We start from the raw sequence: 21,543 nt of genomic DNA on the forward strand, positions 1-21,543 counted from the left end.
AGAAAGCTTAAAACAGTCATGTCAGATTCTAAATTCATCACGTCAAAAGAAGACACAATGGAAGACAATTCAGCACCACGGCCAAGTGAGTCACAAAGCAATCGCTCCTTTTCACCTTCAACTGACATTCAGAGAAAAGGTGGCACATTTACCAGTAATATGGAGATGGACGGGCATTCAAAGACACTCAGACATGCAGTGCATTTGTATGCAGTCGCACATTGACTGTGACAAGTACTGTAATTATTTCATTTGCACTGCTTAGCCCATTCATCAATATTGTAATAGGTCGTATCAAATAATTATGTAGTAAGTTTTTTGTGTCTTGTTTGCAGAACTAATAAGTTGTTTGGCATAAAGAGTTTCAAAAGGCTTTGACAATGGGAATAAATCAACATCAAGAAAAGTGCAAAATAACTGCAACACGTTCCCATTACCCTTGGAAATGCGCAAAATCTAAAACGCGCAGTAAAAACTGGTAATGGAAACACCTGAATTTTGAAAAAGCACTCAAATATTGCTAAAAAATGTTGATGCTTTCGATATTAAAATGTGTGGCACCATGAAAATGCTTTTTCCCGCAAATACACGTCACAGAGTGTCACATACCTGGTCACGTGACATGAGGTACCTGATCACATGACCACTGCTCTCTGAGAAAACATGACGTGGTACGTGTAGACAGAAGAGGAGACTGGGACATTTATTAGCATTGTACTTTAAAATGATTGCTGCCACATTAGACGTGAAACAACAAAGGAATACAGAGAGTTATAAGGAGGTTCTGGGAGTCCGTCTTTCTGCAGAAGTGAAGTCTTGCGGGATGAGATTTCACAGGAGTTAAAATGAAAACACGTTCAAAGCGCAATTACGTATACTTTGGTAACCCAGCTAGAGGCATGTCTTGGAAAAAGAACAACTATACATTTGTGCTGATTTCTAATCTTAAATAAAAAAAAAACGTGCTAAGGTGCTTGATGTCTTACAAAAGTGTACAAAAGAAAAAAATGACCAACCTTGCTGTACTTATCGATCACGTTTAGGAGGACAAAATGGCCTCAAACAAAAAGCTAGACTTTCTATTCTCTTGGTATCATTACGTCTAAGGCCTTGGGAAAAGCCTACAGGTCAATAGTGGAGCAGCACAGGCACTGTGGGGTAGGAATGGCGACTTAATAAAGCAGAAGTATTGTGTGTGTGAACAGACGGGTCGATGTGACTCCCTTCAGACGCAATGCATTTTCACAGCGGGACTGGTTGCAGCGCTGCGCAGAGTGGGCCTGGAGCAGAGGTCAACCTATTCACTTCATCAATGGAAGAAACCAAAGAACAGTGGGAAGAAGGGAGTGAACGTAGTGAAGGAACATATTATGAACCCAGGGGACTCTACTCAGGAATATCTCAGAGAATCTGGACACGCGCAGGCTACACGTGATTTTTTTTTTTCCCCCTCTGTATGCGGGACAAACGCATACACCTTTATGATACACTCAACTTTATTATTTCTCAATAAACAAAAAAAACATTCCTAAGTCCGAAACACCAAAGACATGCAAGAGAAGGCAACAGTGCTTTCATTTCTAAATCAACCCCATTTCTAAAAATGCTGCTTCCTGATTGTTGGTGCAGATTCCTGCGTGACAGATACATTTAATACAATTATAATAAAAGTCTTTCTGTCATACCTCCAGACTGAGCCCCTCAGGCCCCTCCCCTCCTGTTGCTCTCGCTCATCAGCCTCACAAGTTTCACCTGTGTGTGATTACTCTCACGTGGGCTGCGTCCAAACAGTCCTTCCTATCTCCTTTCCTATCCACTGTTCCTTCACCCCCGGAAGTGTTTAAGTGGCGGCCATGATAAGGAGCGTCCAAGTTCTCAGCTCAGGAAAAGAGGTTCAATGCTTCCTGTATAACCTCCTTCAGCCTAGAAAATACTGATCCATCCTTTACCAAAGGAGACAAGATAACGCTGACCCACAATTCCTTGCGGCAACAACATTTATAGGGACACGCATACCCGAGCTCTGACAAGTAACGGAGATCATGCAAGTTCAATGCAATAATATGTCATGAACAACTTTAAATAAATAATCTAAAACCCTTATCTTATTATATGTAAGTCATATTATCAGATTATAACTGACATAAAACAGACACTCTGTGGTTCAAGAAAAAGTGATAATTTTTATGTTTTATTCAACATAATTCATATTTCTGAGTGATATACCTAGTGATATTTGAGATAATATCAGTGGAAAGTGTTATAAATGTGCTTTTAGTCCATTATCAGACATTTGTAGTTTTTCACAGTAGGTAAGAAAGGAGATAGGACTATTCGGATGCAGCCATGCTCTTCTCCCTATACATTGACACTGCAAGCCTTAATGCTCAATTGAGATTTTTTTGCTCAGATCTGATTTTTTTGTTTGACTGTTCACATTCCTATTTACAATGTGACCAGTGTGAACGGTTTGCGGCTTTGAACTGACCGGCATGTGCATTTTCACGTTTGTCTCAAAGTTTTTGTGCAGTGGGAGTCAGAGAATGAAATGAGCAGGTGCAGAGGAGGACAAGGAGAAAGAAAAAGAGCCAAATATTGACTTTTGGCTTTTTACGGTGCTTATTTGCTTTTAAACACAGCCCAGTTATGATATGAATCTTCAAGCTTTGACCTGAGCCACACAGGTATTTAGATATTTATATCTGAGCCCGACCTGAAACCGACAGTTAGAACCGAATTTTTTCCTCATCCAAATGACATATTTACGTTTGTTTCATCAATCAACTGTTAATGTCAATATCAGATCAACACATGGGGTAACATTTGAAAGCCAAACACAAACTGGTGCGCAGTGTGCGCAGGAGACAGTTGTCTATTTACATAACCCAGGTGTGAAATATAAGGATAACCCATGTTCTTGTGCAGAAAAAAGCATTGTTTCAACTAGAGGTCGACTGATATATCGATATATGGACTTTTTTAAGATCGGCCCTCAGCCAAAAAAAATTCTATATATACTTTTTTTTTTTTTTTTGACCATCCCCAGTTCTCCCTAAGGAAGGGTAAGAAACACTTTACTATAGGGAGAATATAAAATGAGAGGGCCGTGTTACACCTAAGTGACAGGGAAGGGAACAGGGAAGAGGGAGTCAGGGTAGGAAATGGAAAGGGTGTGGAAGAGTTGATTATTTTAAAGTGAGAGTGAGATGTAATATTGTAGTTGGGCATATGGTGACAAGTGTGAAGCTTAGGTTTAATGGTGGTGGCTGTGAACAGAGGGAAGGAGTGAGTGGTTATACCTAAAACAGGTATTTAGTTTAAACCCACTAATTACACATTGTATATTGTTGTCGTGCTTTACTGCTACTTACTCGTCCTGTACTTTTTGTTTTACTTGGTTGTGTACGGGTATCAAGTTCAATAAATGTTTCTACTGTTCTACTGGTGTATTTAATTTCTAATATATACATTTATATCATACGAGTTGTTTCAATTGTCTTTCATGTGCTTTAAAAAAAAGTATATCGGCTTCAAATATCGGCTTTAGATATCGGCCATCGGCTGATTTTTTCTTTCTTTAATCGGTATCGGCCTTTGAAAATCCCATATTGGTTGACCTCTAGTTTCAACAATAGATTCTTCAAGCCTGTCCTCTGGTCTGCACTCACTGCTCCAGCTGCTACTATAAAGTGACGACAACGTATCAAAAGGCCTTGGTCGCACTGCAAAAAATGGGATATAGGACCACATATGAAAGTGACCTGGGTTGGATTTAAAAATAATGTTCAGACTGTCTTGAACAGATTGGATACAGTTCACATAAGGGAAAAAAGATCAGATTTGGGTCGCATTTGCCTGAACATAGCCTAAGTCTATCCTTCTCATCTGTGTGAGACTCTTCTGATTCCCAGGGATTGATTCCTCATGTCTGACCCTGCTCTGTTACCTGGATTTACCAACCTGCCTTCTGCTCTGGGCACCGTTGAAAGATTGCACGGATCTCCTGTGTGTCGGACCTCTGAACCTCTCTCTGGATTACAAACCAGCTGCACCCCAGGAAACCTGTGCTTGTTTGACTCCCGTGTACCAAACCTTTGCCTATCCATCAAAGGAACTGAACTCTCTTATACCGTGTCTGCTTTTGGGTTCTTTGCCTCTCCGTGTGACACTTTCTTAGAATAAATTAATAGCAGAACTCAGAAAATTAGCAAGCATCAGATATAGCTTTTACACTTGTATTCATTCGATAAATGTCGCTTATCTTTACTTGATTAAACTTATATTACATATCATTATATTTTTTTATATAAAAAGAGCATAATGAATGTTTTAGAGGATCGGCCGCTGTAAATGTAGAATTAGCCACTTGCTAACTTCTGCATTCAAACAGGAAATTGTGCCTATAATGAAGGGTAGCCTTATGGTTTATGGCTATGCTTCAAGATTTTGATGGAATGCTAAGAAAACACTGTTTCTCTCAAACACATAAACATACACACGCATGAATGCACACACACAAACACACACACACACACACTGATCTTACCTTCTCATAGTAACGCAGCTCGTATTCAAGGATGATCCCATTGGGTTGTTCTGGTTGAGGCCAGGACAGTGTGAAGCTATTCATCGTGGAGCTGATTTGGTGCATGATAGGAACTATTGATGGCGCTGAAAGAAACAGGACAAAAAAAGTGTAATATATTTAATCAATGGTTTTATATTAACAGCAAGGACACGTTTCCACTGGTTTGGGAAACACACATCTACTCTATATGTATGTGACTTTAATATTAGTTATTATTTTGTGATTTACTCATTGTCAATCTTAAAATTTAACAATAGTACTCAGAGAGAAAACCTTCGGCCAAGTGCAAAATGTACTCTTTGCCATATATTCGCAGGTATATCGTTCACTGATCCTGATCATGGTACGATGATCATTCACACTTTAAAAGGCTTGTAAGAAATGTCTATCGCCATGACTAACGCAATACAGTAGTGATCCCATTTTTTCGAAATGGATAAAAGTCAGTGGGGGTAAATGAGGAACCAACCAAACACAACTGAGGCATTTACTTTTTGAATTTTGCCAATAATTAGACATAGGAATTTTTGAATTATTTTAAACTGATCCAGAATCAATAAATTGATCCGGATCCCCTGCTCCAAAATGTAAGGGAATCCTCCATGACAGAACCCGAGGTCTATATTTGTTTAAATTTTTGTCAAAATCCTTTAATAACTTTTGACGTAATCCTGCTAACAGTCAGAAAATTAAATGCCGGTGACAACATAGTATTAGCATAAGGTTAGTGATAATACCATTACCCAATAGATTATAGCTTAAAGGTGCAGTCTGCAACTCTTACAAAAGTGACTTTTTGTCATATTTGCTAAAGCTGTCACTATGTAAGGACAGCTTCACAGTCCCCGCCCCCTCCCTGGAGCTCCGTCTTTTTTACAGTGTATGGTCTGGAGGAGTAGAAGATGGACTTTTCAGCTTGAAAGGTAATTACTGCTGTTTGATTTACATTATGTTTGATTTGTAATTGTCACACGAGAACTCGGTGGTGCATGTGTTGTTCATGTGCGCTCAGCAGCCTCCGTGTGAGCTGCTATAAGTGACACTGTGTTGTTGCTGCTGCTGCTGAGGTGTGCGCACATAGAGAGAGAGAAGCGCTGCAGTAATATGCTTTTAACAGTGCATGTGATATTACTGTGATGTTGCTGTCGGACTAACGTTAGCTTGTTAGAGCCACTGAGGGAAAAGTTTGGAGGCAGAGCAAGAGAGCAGCGGGGAGGGACGGGGGAGAGAGGGATCTGAGAGTTGCGGACTGCACCTTTAACAACAGTTTTTTTTGGGTTCTAAAATTATCCCTTTATTAATACTTTACTATTATACTGTTTAGAATTTTAATATAATTTGATCTGAAATAATTGACTGAGCTCCATTCCAATGTAGAATAGCTCTTTAAACCCATAAACCAATGTAAAACCAGCACAGTAAAATCATTGCTAGCCACAGCTCATTTTTTGATGATGTGTTTCAGTGATTACGTGGAAAAAAGTCTCTTTGCAAAGTTATTAAAAAAGGCTAATGTGTATTTTGCCTAGGTGTATTGTATGTTGGTTAATCAGCATCTTTGATCCTGGACACGCAAAAATACAGACACTAGGCTACTTTCTTCTTAATTGTCTCCCCAGTCATGTCATACTAATACTGTTTTAATTTAAACTTTCCATAATTCCACACACTGGCCTAAAAACCCCAGATCAACTAAAATTGTAAAATATTATTGTATTATCTTGTGAACATTAAGGGAATTGCCCTAGAAATAAGTGCACAGAAGCACTTATTACTAGGGCTGTTTACAACGTGCGTTGAAAATGGATTAATAGGATTTAAACTGATACTTCATATTTTGTAAAACTTGGGTTATTACATATGACTTATGTTTTAATACTAAACGTTTGTGATGTTTAATCTGAATAAACATTGATACAGAATGTGTCTTAATAAAGGAACTTCAGGCTTCAATAGTCTTTGATTTTACTCACATTTCATCTATAACAAAGCAACAAAACAGGTATATTGACATAACTGAAATATATAAAAGGTCACAGTGACCCCACAGAGCTGACAGACAAATAGAGGGTATTGGAAAACCCTCCAAAAGCCAAAGCCTTGCTTTTGAACATGTAAGATTTTTTTTTTTTGTGTTTCTTTATTTCCTTTTTCCTTTCTCTAGCCATGTAAAAACAGAGGCTTGGAGTAATAAATGCACTGAAAAGGAAACCCACAACCTCCCAGGTAGTGACATATTACCTCTCGATAATATTTACCCTTTTTTCCTCTTCAATTAATGTATCAATCTCAAATAATTTTTGAATAAGAAGATGATGAATTTGCAAATGACTTAACTCTCATGAATCAGCTTTTAAATTGGTTTGGATGAATTTCATTTGTATCATCACGAACCTCTTTTGTAAAGTGCAGAGATAAATTCAAACGAGTGATTTAACCAGACCTGCTAATTAACTGTGCTCTGTGAATACAAGAGATTTTGATTAAAAACGTTCAAGGTTCAAAGTTTTATTAACTACTGAGAGAAAAATTGCACCCCATGCCCTGCACAGGCATAAAAGCAGCCACATTCAAGTCCATGCTCTACATTTAGTGCCTAAGAGCCACTCGGCTCCAGGACTCCAGAGCCCTCATCATTGCTCCACCTGGCCTCCACTCCCCATCTTCCTGTGTAACGTCTCTGTTCAAAAAGCAGTAAATGGCACCACCCCGCCACTAAATCTTCCTTTTATCCCACTCCCTCGTGTTGATTTCATTGCTTTTCTTTCTTTTTGCTACTGCTGAAGTGTTCACTTCTCTTGAATTTTAAAAGCAGAAAAGCCCCTGACCTTTTCACTCGGCATGTTTGCCTGTAGAAGCGTGTGATAGAAAGCCAGGCTTCTATAGTTTTGATTGGCTTTCATTTTTCTTGATTTCTTGAGTTTCAGATAATTGCTGAAAATGTAAGTGGTAACAAATGAATGGGTTCTGTTTATTCCATCAGCGTGAATAGATGCTGTTCTATTCTGACTATTGGGTTTTCAACCCAATACTCCCTGACACGAAGCGTGAGGGCGAAGCTTCACCTCAGTGCACTCGGGCCTCAGTGCTGCTGAGGCTGGTTCACGCTCCATTGCTCTGGTCCAGGGCTGCGGAGGCCACATTATCAATTACCAGCCACAGGCACACACAGAGCCTCACAGAGCTGAGGAAAAGGGCAATCCACACACGCAATCCAGAAAAAGCCGTGAATCCTGCAATCCTTAAACTGATTAAAATATACAAGACGTTTCACTCTTTATTTATTTTTTACTTATAGTCTATTTAAACCTACAGCTGTCAGCTATACAAAGGCATATATGTCAAAGTAGGGGTGGGCGATATGGAAAATAAAATCAAACCACAATTTTTTTTATTTATTTCGACTATTTTAAGGTTATTTAGCAATAAAATAAACCAATTCACCTACTTAAAATCATTGCCTGAAATTGAAAAAAAGGGATAAACAATCATTTAAGTACGGAGCACCTAAAGGGACACAGGTAATCTTTTTTTTATTTATTTATTGCGTATGCAAGCACATAAAGGTAATTGTTAACCCTAACCCTAATGCTAATGCTAAAATAAAGCTTCATTACTTTACTGATGACTGACGTTTATAAGCGCGCACGTAAAACATTTTACGTGCGCGCTTAAAACTATCACGTGCTCCCTTGGAACTTTTACGCGCTCACGTAAAGGTCCCATGCGTTCCGTGAGCGCGAAATAAAAAAGTATATACACATATATATATATATATATATATATATATATATATATATGTGTGTGTGTCCCTTTAGGGGCTCAGTATTTAAGTCAGGGTACTTTTCATACTATTTTAAAAGCAATTTATCAAACTGGTTGAAAGTGTAATTAACATCAAAATAAATGAAAAGTTATTTTAGTCACACACATTTCTTTTTAACTTTGTTTAACTAAAGTAGTGTAGCATTAGCATTAGCAACACTTGCTACATAACAAGGCAGCATATCAGTCTAGTGATTTATGAGGTAACACGCACATGTTAATAAAATCCTACTTTAAGCAGTGTTTGAACCCCTCATTTCACACAGTTTAAACAATAATATCCTTTACAAGATAACACATTACTGTTTTGGTTACATTAGGGTGATATGGACCCATTATTCATATCTCTAAGTTTTTCCTCAAAATGACGCGAGGTGATTTAAATTCAATGTATTTCTTTTTTTTAATATGATTTTACAAGAAAAACAATAATGGGTCATGGAGAAAAATACCACAAAGACCCTTTTATTAATCATTGACAGCACAAGTATCAACAATTTGTGCCACTTTTGACTTTTTCCTTCATTAAGGCTAAAATGTGTAATTAACTTCTGTAGTGTTGTGAAACACATTCAGCGTACTTTCCGTGCTGATTGAGCACTTAATAATTCTTCAAGGCTAACATGGAGCAGTTTGTAATTTTTTTTTTGGCATCATTTGGTCAAACATACATAATCATTTTTGAGCATATTGTAATCCAAAGTGGTCTGAGTGGACAATGAATCTCATCTCATTCTCCTGGCTCTGTAAATTAAGTTTATAAATCCATGACTGTAATCTGGATGTCAGCCAATCAGAGATCTTCCTACAAACACGTGTGCACATGAGCTGTTTTTGGCATTACTATTGGCTGCTCGACTGAATTCAGGTGTGTTCAGGTAGTAAACGTGTAATGACGGACGTCCCAGTAGAAGTCCCCATCGTGGCGTTAGACACAACAGTTATACAGCAAAGCAAGAAAAAAAAAGGCAGACCGAGGTGGAGAAGCAACAGAATAAAGTCACAAACACTGAGGAAGAACACACCACTGTCGCTTTGCGTCCTCGCGGACCTATGTAACTGCGGAGGGTCCGCCGCACACACACTGGCTTCAGAGGGAGAGCAAAAACAGATGGGATAAATTGCGTGTAAACCTAAGAGAAGCATATTCAAGGTGAATTCATTTTACAGTCTGAATGTGGCTGCCGCTCAGTCAGGTGGGATCTGACACAGCCCCCTCTGTGTGTGCTTGTGGTGGGGACGAGCCGACCGCAGCAGCCGCTGCTCGGGACAATAACTAGAGTGATACGTGCATTCATGTCAGAGTCTGACACAAGATGAAGTCCCTACATTTGTCACGAGTCTCTATTGAGAAAACAGTCGCTAAAAGCGTTCATAAAATATACCGGAAAGGGAGGCTGAGTTTTGGTTCCGGATTCAAAAGTAAGCGGGGAGAGCTTTTTACATACTGCAGCTTTAAGGGCAAATATCAAAACCCGTAAGTGACAAATGAACCAATTCTTTGGTTACTTGGATAGCTATTTTATAGTGACTCTTTTCTTGAAATGTGTATTGTCAAAGTGGTGGGCCTGCACTTTAACATATACGTCTTGTTTTTTTATATTAGATAGTGGATATAAGATTTTTTTCTTTTTGTTAAACTTGGAAACTGTTCATTCAAACCAATTGAAATGGTCTCTGGTGCCTACATCCTGAACAGGCTGCCAGTCCATCGCAGGGCAACACACAGACAGACAACCACTCACATTCACATTCAGTCCTCGGCCCAATATAGAGACTCCATTTAACCTAACAGTCATGTTTTTGGATTGTGAGAGGAATGGAGAATGGAGAATGGAGAAAACCCACCCAACTCTGTTTTTTAAGCCCTACTAAGCTAACTTAGTTCCCACAGCATTCATGGAGTGTATGCAATAGCTTGCCAGTCTTTGAACACTAAGAAATCTGGCCTCGTACCCAGTACTTGTTCATCCCTTTAAGGGTCACAGAGGTTGCTCGGGCCTATAGTATGACACAGGGAGCATGGCAGAGAGAATACAAGCTTATTAGTGAGCTAACACAGACAAGCTAAGAGATGGCTAAAAGATCGGGGCATTATTTTTCTTATTTTTGAAGCAAACAAATGACTAATGTTGTTTTCTCACTTAGGCAACAATGGACTATGGACTAGGGCCCGTCGACGCAAAAAATACGTTGAAATACGCACGCCAATGCGTCGTCCGACCAAAACAAAGATGGCGGTGCCGGAAAATAACTAACGCGAGTGGCTCCTTTGAGTTTCAAGTGCAAGGCAGTGAAGACACGCACTCGTTGGTCGAAGGTAGCTGAGTTGAAGAGTTGAATGTTAAGGAATTCATTTTTTTTTAAATTTTAGATATGTAAATCAACATGTATAAATTATTTTTAGTCAATTAATGGGGAGATAATAGATTAATGGAGTTGAATCAAACTGGAAAAAAAAATCGATAGATTAATCGATGCATCAAAAAAATAATGCCTAAAATAATTGTTTAAAAAAGAATTGCTTGTCCCTGCCCTACTACGGACTGGACAAAGCCAAGTGAGGGAGATAAGTCCATGTCCATGTGTATGTGTCCTGGTGCCACGTGTTGAGATACCCTGTCAGAGGCCAGTATTCAACTGCTGTGCCCCCCCCCACACTGCATCCCCCCACTTTTGCTCTGGGACAGTGACACTGACAGTGATTGGTGACTGTCCTACACTCCTCCCTCTAACCCTCTGATCCCATACTTCTGTGCTCCACTTTTATTTGGCAGAGCTCAGCTCAACATTAATACAAGTCAAAGCTTCCTACTGTCTGCCGCAGACCAAAGGAGAGCGAAAAGGCCCAGAGACATAGGAGGACTTAAGGAGAAGGATAAACAAGGTGACAAAAGAATATGAAACACACTACTGTTTGAATGATGAATCTGATTGTTATACTAAACAGTATCATCAACAGCTACGCTTGTTGTTCTAGTGTGCATAAGAGGAGTGTCTCAACCAAACCTTTCAGATTCATGTTCTATTCTATTTTGGCTTTTGTATAATGCTAAATGACTCCATTTTAGTTGTCAACCTAACTTTACACTTTTTGACCACCAATACACATGCCACAAAAAAGTGATTATTGCAATATCAATAATCATAATCAACAGACTGCAGTGATTTCCCTCACAATTTTTTTTTTGCTCTAAATATGCCAAACATATCACAAAACTGCACTTCTTGGGTCATTGATATAAAAACATCTGTTTACCTGATCTCATATTTTTTTATGGCAATAAAGGTGGTTCAAAACATGCCATAGGATGCTTTGATATCATTGTACAATGAGTTGAACAAGACAATTATAGACTAAGTCCCCAGCATTAGTTTGCAACAGGAATAATAAAATCCAGAGACTTTCTGATTGTGAGGCAGACGTTCTAACCAATATATAATTGCTATTGGCCAGAATCTACAATATAGCAACAGTAATTCAAATTCAAATTTGAACTGTGCAGAATTCTTGAGTTTTATTTATACTTTAAGTAAACCCTATAACCGCTATTTTCTGCTGAATACATTAGGGATGTAATGATTAATCGTAAGGCAGTTAAAAATCAATTCATCGGTATCACGGTTCACATCGATACTGTGACAATTGAATCACAGCACTTTTTTTAACCAGCAGAGTGCGCTATCCAGAAGAGTAGGCGGCGGGCGGAATCTACTACTACTTTCTTTCTGGCTGCCTTTTACTCTTAAACATGTTCATAAATTATTCCTTACCCCTTTAGCACCAAAATAATATCTGTAATATTACGTGAATATCTGTAAAAGTCACGTTTTTCTATTAGCTCTGTCTGCTAGCGCATAGCATCTTCTTCACTGCTAGATTAGCTGCATGCCAACCGTCCACTGGGTTACCAGCGCCCTCTGCTGGTCCAAACAATTAGCTGCCCTAAATACAGTGCAATGACTGTTTTTTTTTAAAGTCCAATTGTTAAGGCACAAAATACATTTTCAGTTGCACTTTTAAAAAGAAAAAAGAACTTTATGCAATTTTGCATTGTTTACTATAGAACCAGAATTTAAATTAATGGGCTTCTTCTTCATTTGTATTATTCCTTTATTTATTTCATTCAAGATTTATTTTTAGTTAAATTGCATTGTTTTGAATAGTTTATCAAGGGATTCTTTTGACAAAGAAAAATAAAAGGAAAATAGTACAGTATTTTCTATTAGTATTTTTTTCCCCAAAAAAATTAAAGGAATATTTTTCAGTCATCGTTTGTCTACAGTCCCATTTTGTAAAATAAATCATGAGGGAATTGTATCGTGAACCCAGTATCGTGAATCAAATCGAATTGGAAGTTGAGTGAATCGTTACATCCCTAGAATACATACATGATTAGGTCTGAAGTAATGTAGTCTAGTCCCACTCTACATATTTTAGTCAAAGTATTTACATTTAGTATTTTTTATTTGTAAAATGTCAGAGTGACTGCCCGCTATTGCAATTTCATTTTGTTATTGGCTGAGATTAAATCAGTGATGTCACTAATCGTCACCGTTGGCCCCACCCCTTCTATAAAAGATGGGAGGATGGACTGGTTTCCTCCACTCATAGTCCTCAGTAAGCTTTGATTGACAGCTCCATGCAGAATTGCAGCACTGTGGGGTGGGGCTGCTGTAACTGGGCATGTCTTAACTACTCCAGGAGCAATGCCCATAATCAAGGCATTTTTTAAATTTCCCCCAAGTGGAAGGTCGGCAAAAACCTGGGGGTGTACTTACACTTAATAAATATCTGCATTGTAAAAAAAACGTATGACATATAGTGGAAGCTTTGCATAGCTTTCAAGAATAAATTCTTGTTTTCAGTTGAACGTGTATTTTGCCTATTTAGAGAAAAGACCGTACAAAACGTCTGATAGGCATACATAGATCATACATAGTACATTTCCTGTTGTGTCTGAGCTTTTTGCTCTCAGATACCACTATACTATTGAGTCATCGTTTTTTTTTTAATTGGTCCTTGGTGTTGCATTGAAGGGGAGAAGCCTATTCTTATGTGTGTGCCAAACACATAGGTTCAGCTGCTAGCCACCCTATTAGCAAGGGTTTAGAAAGCCATGCCAGCCATGACTCCATGGCAATGGGTTTCTATCAAACATCATGAAGAGGGATCAGTTCATTACAGCAGATTCACGTGAAGGAACCACACTTTGAATTACTTTCTAAAAAGTTTTTTTTTTTGTTGAAAAAATTTGGCTCCTTTTCTTTTTTTATAAATAATACAGTGTTTCCCAAACATTGTCCCATGTACCTCTTAGCCTTTATTTCTTATTGCAAGTACCTCTTAGCTCATGTCTCTTTCCCATGTCTCGTCCAACATTAACCTTGAATTTAGGACTTCTTATTCATTTATTTCTGATGTTTTGCTCGTTTTAGAATTTCAACTTCACCTTTTTGTGTAATTGAAAGAGTTGTACCACAAATTATTATTGCTGGATGAGTAAAAAAGTAGGTATCTATGTAAAAAAGAAAAATCTATAATGTTAAAAAAAAATGTTTGTGTGTACCTCCTGAGAGGTGTTGAAGTACCCCTAGGGGTACACGTACCCCAGGTTGGGAACCACTGAAATAATACATTGCATTTACTTACTCCTTCACAGAGATACGCAGCTACTCTCCACCTTTAAGGCTAAACTCAAAACCTACTTATTTGCTAAAGCATGGAGGATGCCGGAAGACGTTTAATGCTAACCCAACCACTAGGAACGAGTGTATCATAGAGTATCATGTTTTTCCTGCAGTCTGTGCCTTCTCCCCTCCCTCCACTCTATTTTCTGTTTCAGGTGTCTTGATGCTGGAGCTGGCAGTTCCTGATCGATGGTTTGCGGCTCAACTACTCTGGGATACTCGGATGGACTATCCTTCTGTTCACCCTTCTGTCCACTAACCCCAACCAGTCGAAGCTAATGGCTGCCACCTCTGAACCTGGTTCCGCTGGAGATTTCTTCCAATAAAAAAAGAGGGAGTTTTTTTTTCCCCGTTGTCGCTAAATGCTTGTTCATATGGATCTTGTTGGGTTTTTTCTTTCTTACATTTTGTTCAGCGCTTTGAGATGACTTTGTTGTATTTTGCCCTATATAAATAATGTTGAATTGAATTTAATTGAATATATGGTCACGCAGAAAACACTGCTTACACTTCATACATTAGAAATGACATGTGGGGTCAGTAGCATTCAAGTCAACCCTTTTTGCCTCCAGGTAGTGGTGAACTTTCTTAGTGCAGGGAGGGAGCGTAACATTTATGAGAACAAGAATTTAACAAAATCCATCCATACACATGGAGGAGTGATTTTTAAAAATGTCGAGTACACAAAGACATCACATGTAACTTGAGAATCCTCTATTAACATGTCCATTCAGCTTTAAAGGCCCTCCTCTCACTGAGTTGTTTATATTCCAGTTCAGCCCATTGTTTTGTTGCGTTTTAAATGCTACCTACCAAGTCAAGCTTACCAACATGCAAGCATCCCTTTCCATAGAAGGATATGTTAGCGTTAGAGTAGCTCTTCACCACCACTATGTGGATGAGGGTTGTTTGGAGATATACTTTGAATTCTGCTGTTCTTGAGTGGATCGTTGGCACATTATCTAGGTCAAGGAGGCAGAGCCTGAAGAACGAGGAAAAAAATCCCAATAATGATTATTTGTTCGGTAATGGTCTAACCAATATATATGTTGTATTAACTGGGTAATTATCAGTAAAAAAAAAAAAGGTCTTCTTTGTAGGGGGTATGTTATGAATCTTAAGTGGATATCACTACAGGAGCATTTATCACCCCAAATAACTCTGACATAAATATCATCAAAGTATTTAGCACTGCAAATGTACTTGCAGGAAAGTCTTTGAATCAATCATTTGGAGTTTATGACATAAGAAATGTAGACTTCATGGAGTCTAACCTAGATAAATATGACCATATTCAGGTCAAGCTTGAATAATGACCCTAAAGGAGGCAGTATATAATCCATGTGTGTCTATTCTGTATCTATGTGCGTGTATTTTCTGGAGAGCAGAGGCCCTGAATGAACTCTTAAATCACACTATTGATCAGTTCCTCCTCCCAGACACACGCTGGGATTGAGGGTAGTTAAATAGCCTATTTTGTGATTTACACCAAATCCCCTCAACAGCCCTCTCTCCTCCATTATTCACTTCTGTCCTCTTCTTCATCTAGACTTTCCATTGCTACCTCACACCCTGAACCTGTCATGGGCAATTTACGCCCTAATGTTTCAGTGACGATTATTGCTGGTGACCACAGTAAGTCTGGTTTAAATAATCAAAAATCTGTCTTCAAAATCATTCTTTAACCCTCATTGATGTTGTAAACCTTGGATTTCATCACCTTGATTATTTTATTTTAATCCATATTCAATGTGTATTCCCAGTAATTTATACATACTGTACATAACATTGTACAGTTTTCATTTTACTATTAAATTAAGGCAGTGGTTATCCATACTGTTGTCGCATCAATATACTGACATTATATCCGTATATCCGCAGAGCCCCTATTTGGCTAGTTTAGGTCACGTGATAGTTCAGTCATTGGCCAGTATAGGTCGCATGAATAAGACTAAACCTTAGCCTAAGCCTAACCCTGACCATAAAAATTGTTGCAATATAGGGTTAAAACCTAACCCTAAGATGCTACGTACTTCGGTAACCATACCATTAGCGCTGGGGGTTGTCCGTACAGCAACCATACAAATAGACACTTTATGAAATGAACACATTGTGAAGGCCTAAAGCTCATGACCTTTTAACTTTAGAACTGCATCTTTTCAACATGGCAATACAAAAACCTTTCTCAGAAATGTATGCTTTACACAAGTAAACAAGGTACCAGCGCACAATACCTCCAAGGTACATGATTACACTATAATAAGACTTTTCAGGAGCCAGCAAACTGGTGTCCTGACCGGGGTGGACCCCCCGCCTATTTCCCTTTAAGTGCTGAATAGAAACAAGCAGGGTAGACAATCAATACATGAATGAATGGCACAAACCACAATACGTAATTAAAATAAAGAACTTCCCTATTGTAACACTTGCATTAAATTTCCCCAAGTCACTGTTACCAACTCATGTTGTCACCCTTACATGCTATGGTGTTTCTGTTTTTCAGATTTCTGTATTGCTGCAAAAGCAAAGCAAAATAGATGTACTGTCTGTAATGTAGTGGAAAAGTGAGTGTTTTATGAAGTAAGGAAAAATACATTATAAACTTAAGTATTCTGCAGTGACTGACTGATGAGACCCTCATTTCCATGACACCATCACAGCCAGGGCCATAAATGCAGCTTCATGTGATACAGATAATGAGTGCTTCGACAAATGCAGGTACAACTCGCTGAATGCTAAGCAGACACAAATGAAATGCATGCACGTTATCTGCAAAAGCAAGGGGTGGATGTTTTGTTGTTAAAATACATCTGCTAAGTAGTTTGATAATATATCTTAAACCTTTTAAACAGCTGTGCTCTACTCTATTGCACATGATGGAAAATCATAGGGTTAGGGGAAATATCTGTGATTCAGCAATGGATACTTAAGCCAAAGTGTTCACCAATGTGCAACATTTCTAATGTCATAAAGTTATCAACATAGAAAACCATTCTGGACATCCTGATTAATCTGGCTGCTTCTACGACCATTATTAATGTACTATAATTTTTAGATATAGATATCAGTGTTTTAGTGTTTATATCTAAATTAGATGTGCGACTTAAATTGCGTACTTAAAAAAATAAATCACACTTAATCTTTCTTTGTGGATTATAGATATGAGTATTGAAAACCCCAGTCTCTTTGGACGAATCCAGAGTTTTAATGTGTTTCAATGGTAAAACCACAAATTCCATAAAACACTGCATTTAGCAGTGCTATCTATGCCATTCAAGCTCAGGATGGGCCACTTTGATTCTAGTGGGGGCCACTAAAATGTGAAAATCCAACCCAAGGGCCACATTGTCATGATGAAGAACATCCAGAATTTAAAAATAGAGATAGGTGATGTGAAATGATTAGTCGTTTGATGTAAAAAAAAAAAAAAACATTGCAGGGATATCAGACAACTGAGGATTTAACTAAAGAAAAAACAACAACAAGCTCAATACTAAAGTGAAATGAAGCATCCACTGCACCGCATGCACTCTGCTTGAGAGGTTGGCGATCCAATCTCCAGGCTATACCTGCCCATGTGTCCAACTGTCCTTGGGCAAGACAATAAACACTAAATTGCTCCCAATGGAAGATCAGTGTCTTGCATGGCAACTACACTGTAAGAAATTGTAAATACTGTTCTCTGGGTGTATGCTGTAGAGTAATCACATTGCTGTTTGTTCCTGTCTGTTGTCTTGTATGTTGCAAAGCAAAACAAAAATAAAAAAAATGGTGTGTGAATGGTTAAATATGGCTGCTAATGTAAAGCTCAGTCGACAAGCTCGTCAACACATTGTTACGTTGATGCTTTGTTCCACTTTTTGTGGTATAAAGCACCACAAAAATGGCATTATTCTGTTAGAAACTACAGTTATTGACTTCCTGTTTGATGAAATGTTCACTCCTATATGTGCTTCCTATCAACACTGTTCAAACAACCGCTTTTGAAACCCCAGACTTTGATACTGTCTTAATATTGAATTTATATAGTTCATTATTAAAGTTAATTGCTCCTGGTTGCTTTTGCATCACCAATGGCCCATGATTCAAACCCCATGTTGAAAAGTAGAACAGTCCAATTACCTGGCTACACAGGGGTCATATAGGGTGGACATTGGCCTGGCAGATTACAGGCAGACACCTCATTACTGCTGGAGACCTCAACAATAGGGCTGGGCATTGCTTCTTCTACATCTATCTGTCAAGTGTACCATTAGCCTGTCAAATGGGGACAGTCAGCACCATTATGCCACCTTGATAATCAGACTTATTTACTCCCTCATTTTCTTCTCTTTCATGGCTACAGTCTCTTAGTCTGGTAGAGAAAAAAAGGCACTTTATTTTTCCATCCTCCATTGCTGTCCCTCCCACTCCTTCTCCTACCCTCTTATTCTCAAAGACGAGTTCAGCTGGTCATTATATTTCTCTGAAGGTCTTTATAATCACATGTGGTATGCGCTATGCCGACTGGGGCAAATTCAATTTTAAAGTGAAGTTCTCCAGGAATGGGTTGTGGAAATGACTATCTCACTGGTCATTGAGATGAATGTAAAGTATTGTCATTCCACACTCAAATTAAATAAACGCAAAATTCAAATTGGAAACCATTTGACATCATGTCTCTTGTCATTACATTTAAATTAAATATTCACAAGATAAACACAAGAAAAGTTGCAGAGAAACGACTTTAATACACTAATATTACCAACCATTTTAATGTTTTACATCTTATGTTAAACTTAACTCTACCATATACCATGTAAAAAAAAAAATTGTTTCACTTTTTCCAAACAAACAAGGACATAGTCGTTGGCACTCACTGATCCATCAGAGCCAAAGAAAGATAATTAAAACCTATGCACGTTTCACACACATTTATATTTAATTACAATTTGATTTAGCATATGCTTTTATCCACAGTAACGACACAAGCATTTAGGATTATGGGACTTGCTCAGCATCCCACAGTAATGGCCCAGGTTAGATTTGAACTATTGACCCTTCGATTGCAAGCCCGCTTCCTTATTGGTCACACCACCACCATATACAGTATGTGCTACATACACAAAATTGGTTCCCTGATTTGAACACATCCCTGTGTTGCAGTGGGCAGCCACAGTGTAGCACCCAGGGAGCCGTTAGGTTAGAGTTAAGGGCCTTGCTCAACCATAAGGTCAACTCAGTTCAGTTTGAAATGTGAAGTGTGAATACAATATCGACCATCACTGGATGTTCTTGGTCCAGGTGGGTTTGGTTTACTTTTAAAGGTGCAGTGTAAAACTTTGTCCCTCCAACTATCATTTTGTTAAGTGCACTTTAACATACTGTATAAGGTGACTTATGGAGGAACTAATAAATGATTCAGCTAAATAATGTATCTAATTCAAAGTATCTAATTCAATAGAATTATTTTGTTTAAGAGATAATAGCTTCTGAGACTGAATCAAATTAAGAGTTTATAAATCATCAGGAAGAATATTTTACAATGTACCATAAGAAAACCGTCATTTTTAATAGCTACTTTTGATGAATACACAAGGATGCGTGAACAGAAAGAAGAATAAGGATTTAATTCTTATCTGCAAAATCTAAAAATTGATGTGTGTTTTATTACTACAAAAATGATGGCGAGTAAAGCAATGTGTAATTTGTATGAGCATTAAAGATTGCCAAACCAATAAATGTAGCTCTGTGTTGTATTTTGTTTTACAGTTTAGAATTTGCAACTTTAAAGCTTTATAGTGATAATTTGTGCAAAATTATAGCGACAGTTGTTTTTAATTTCCTAATTCAACCAAACATGTCCCCATAATGATAACCCCAGCTAAGCATTATTAGGTACTTACCAGCCTGGTTGGTGGTGATGTCTATGGAAACATGCTGTGCTGAGTATGGGCTCTTGTTGCTGACGCCATTGACAGCCTGAATCTCAAAGCTGTAGAGAGTGTGAGCCAATAAGTTGCTGATGAACACCCTGGTTTCTGTCAGACCAAGCTGTCGAGGAACGAAATCCACGTTGTCATCGCAATGTGAGCACGACCGCCGGTCGGCTCGGCACTTCTTGCAGACTATGTTGTAGACGACATCGCCACGACCACCCGTCTCTCTGGGGGAGTTCCACTCCAGGATCACAGATGTTTCATTCACAAAAGAGATCACATTTCTTGGGCTTGATGGAACACCTGTAAAGCAAAAAATATATATTTAACAGAGATTTCCCTTTTTATGGCTCCTTTGTTCTATATAAACCAATTTAAATCATGTAATGTATTTCTTGCAGAGGAAATTACACTATTATGTACATTTAACATATTTTAATTGAGTGATTTTCCAACACTAATGGATTTAAGTGGTGCAGTCGAAAACCTACTTCTCATGATATTGTTTTTCTATGTCTTCAGCACAGTTAGGATGCTAATGCATTCCAATTACATCCGGAGAGACAATACAAAAAAATACTTAGCTCTATTAAATAAATGTTACTTATCGAAACGTAGCGCTGCATAAAGTATCCTTATCCTAGCGCTGCTTGCAAATCAAAGTCCCTTTCACTCCATTATCGCCCGCAGCTGGAGCAGAACCTCTATAATGATTCAGACAGAAACCAAGAAATAAAGCTACTGTTTTACTTAAGTGCTGGGTTAATATTAGGGTACAGAACAGTTGCTTATTTAGCCTTCTGCAATTTGAAGCACCATCCTCAAGGAGTTAAAGTCTCTACAAAAGAAAAAGCTTCAGGTTGCACTTTCACCGCCAAAGCTCTTAGTCAGGGCTACCATGGTGGAGTGAACAAGCTTCGCAAAGCTGATCTGCTACCGATGAATCCTCCAAAAAAGTGATTTTTGACATCAAAATTAAAGTTAAACCTCCTACAAATACATCACAATCAAATTTGAAAAATGTATAAATTCCTTTAATCATAATAATGGCTTGGATTTGTATAGCGCTTTTTTCAAGGAGACTCAAGGCGTGTCACAGAAACCATTATTCATTCACACTAGTCACTCACACAGTCATACCGGTGGTGATAAGCTACAATGTAGCCACAGCTGCCCTCGGGCTACCATTTTGCCCCTCTGACCACCACCAACATTCATGCACAATTCATACGAGGCAATGTGGGTAAAGGACACAACGACAATGACACGGAAAGAGCGGGATTCGAACCCATTAGGGGTAGAGGGGTAGAGTAGGTCGTCCAGAACGCTACCCCTATAATCCTACGTCTATTAACCTATTTTTTGTTCAGTGAATGGTACTAGATTCGTCTGAAACAAACCTGTTGAGCTCTGACAAGGTGTGTAAAACTTCAAGCCCTCAAACACAAATAGTTCAGTGACTTATCAGTAGCCTTTGTTTAAATAATGTTAGCTTGACTGTAAGCTACCATCACTTAAAAC

The 21,543-nt window shown here is 38.3% G+C and overlaps 1 protein-coding gene across 2 annotated transcripts in view; it reads right to left on the bottom strand.

Moving 5' to 3' along the window:
- The window catches only part of ephb1 (EPH receptor B1), a 214,898-nt gene that overhangs the window by 39,404 nt on the left and 153,951 nt on the right, over nucleotides 1-21,543 (bottom strand). For both annotated transcript variants that reach the window (XM_028472190.1, XM_028472189.1), the window contains exons 5-6: nucleotides 19,990-20,325; nucleotides 4,547-4,671 (exon numbers count right to left, since the gene is read on the bottom strand). In XM_028472190.1, the coding sequence (XP_028327991.1) occupies nucleotides 4,547-4,671; nucleotides 19,990-20,325 (461 nt within the window). The remainder of the gene's footprint in view (nucleotides 1-4,546; nucleotides 4,672-19,989; nucleotides 20,326-21,543) is intronic.

This window comes from Gouania willdenowi, chromosome 17, assembly GCF_900634775.1.
Source record: "Gouania willdenowi chromosome 17, fGouWil2.1, whole genome shotgun sequence".
Taxonomy (NCBI): Eukaryota; Metazoa; Chordata; class Actinopteri; order Blenniiformes; family Gobiesocidae; genus Gouania; species Gouania willdenowi.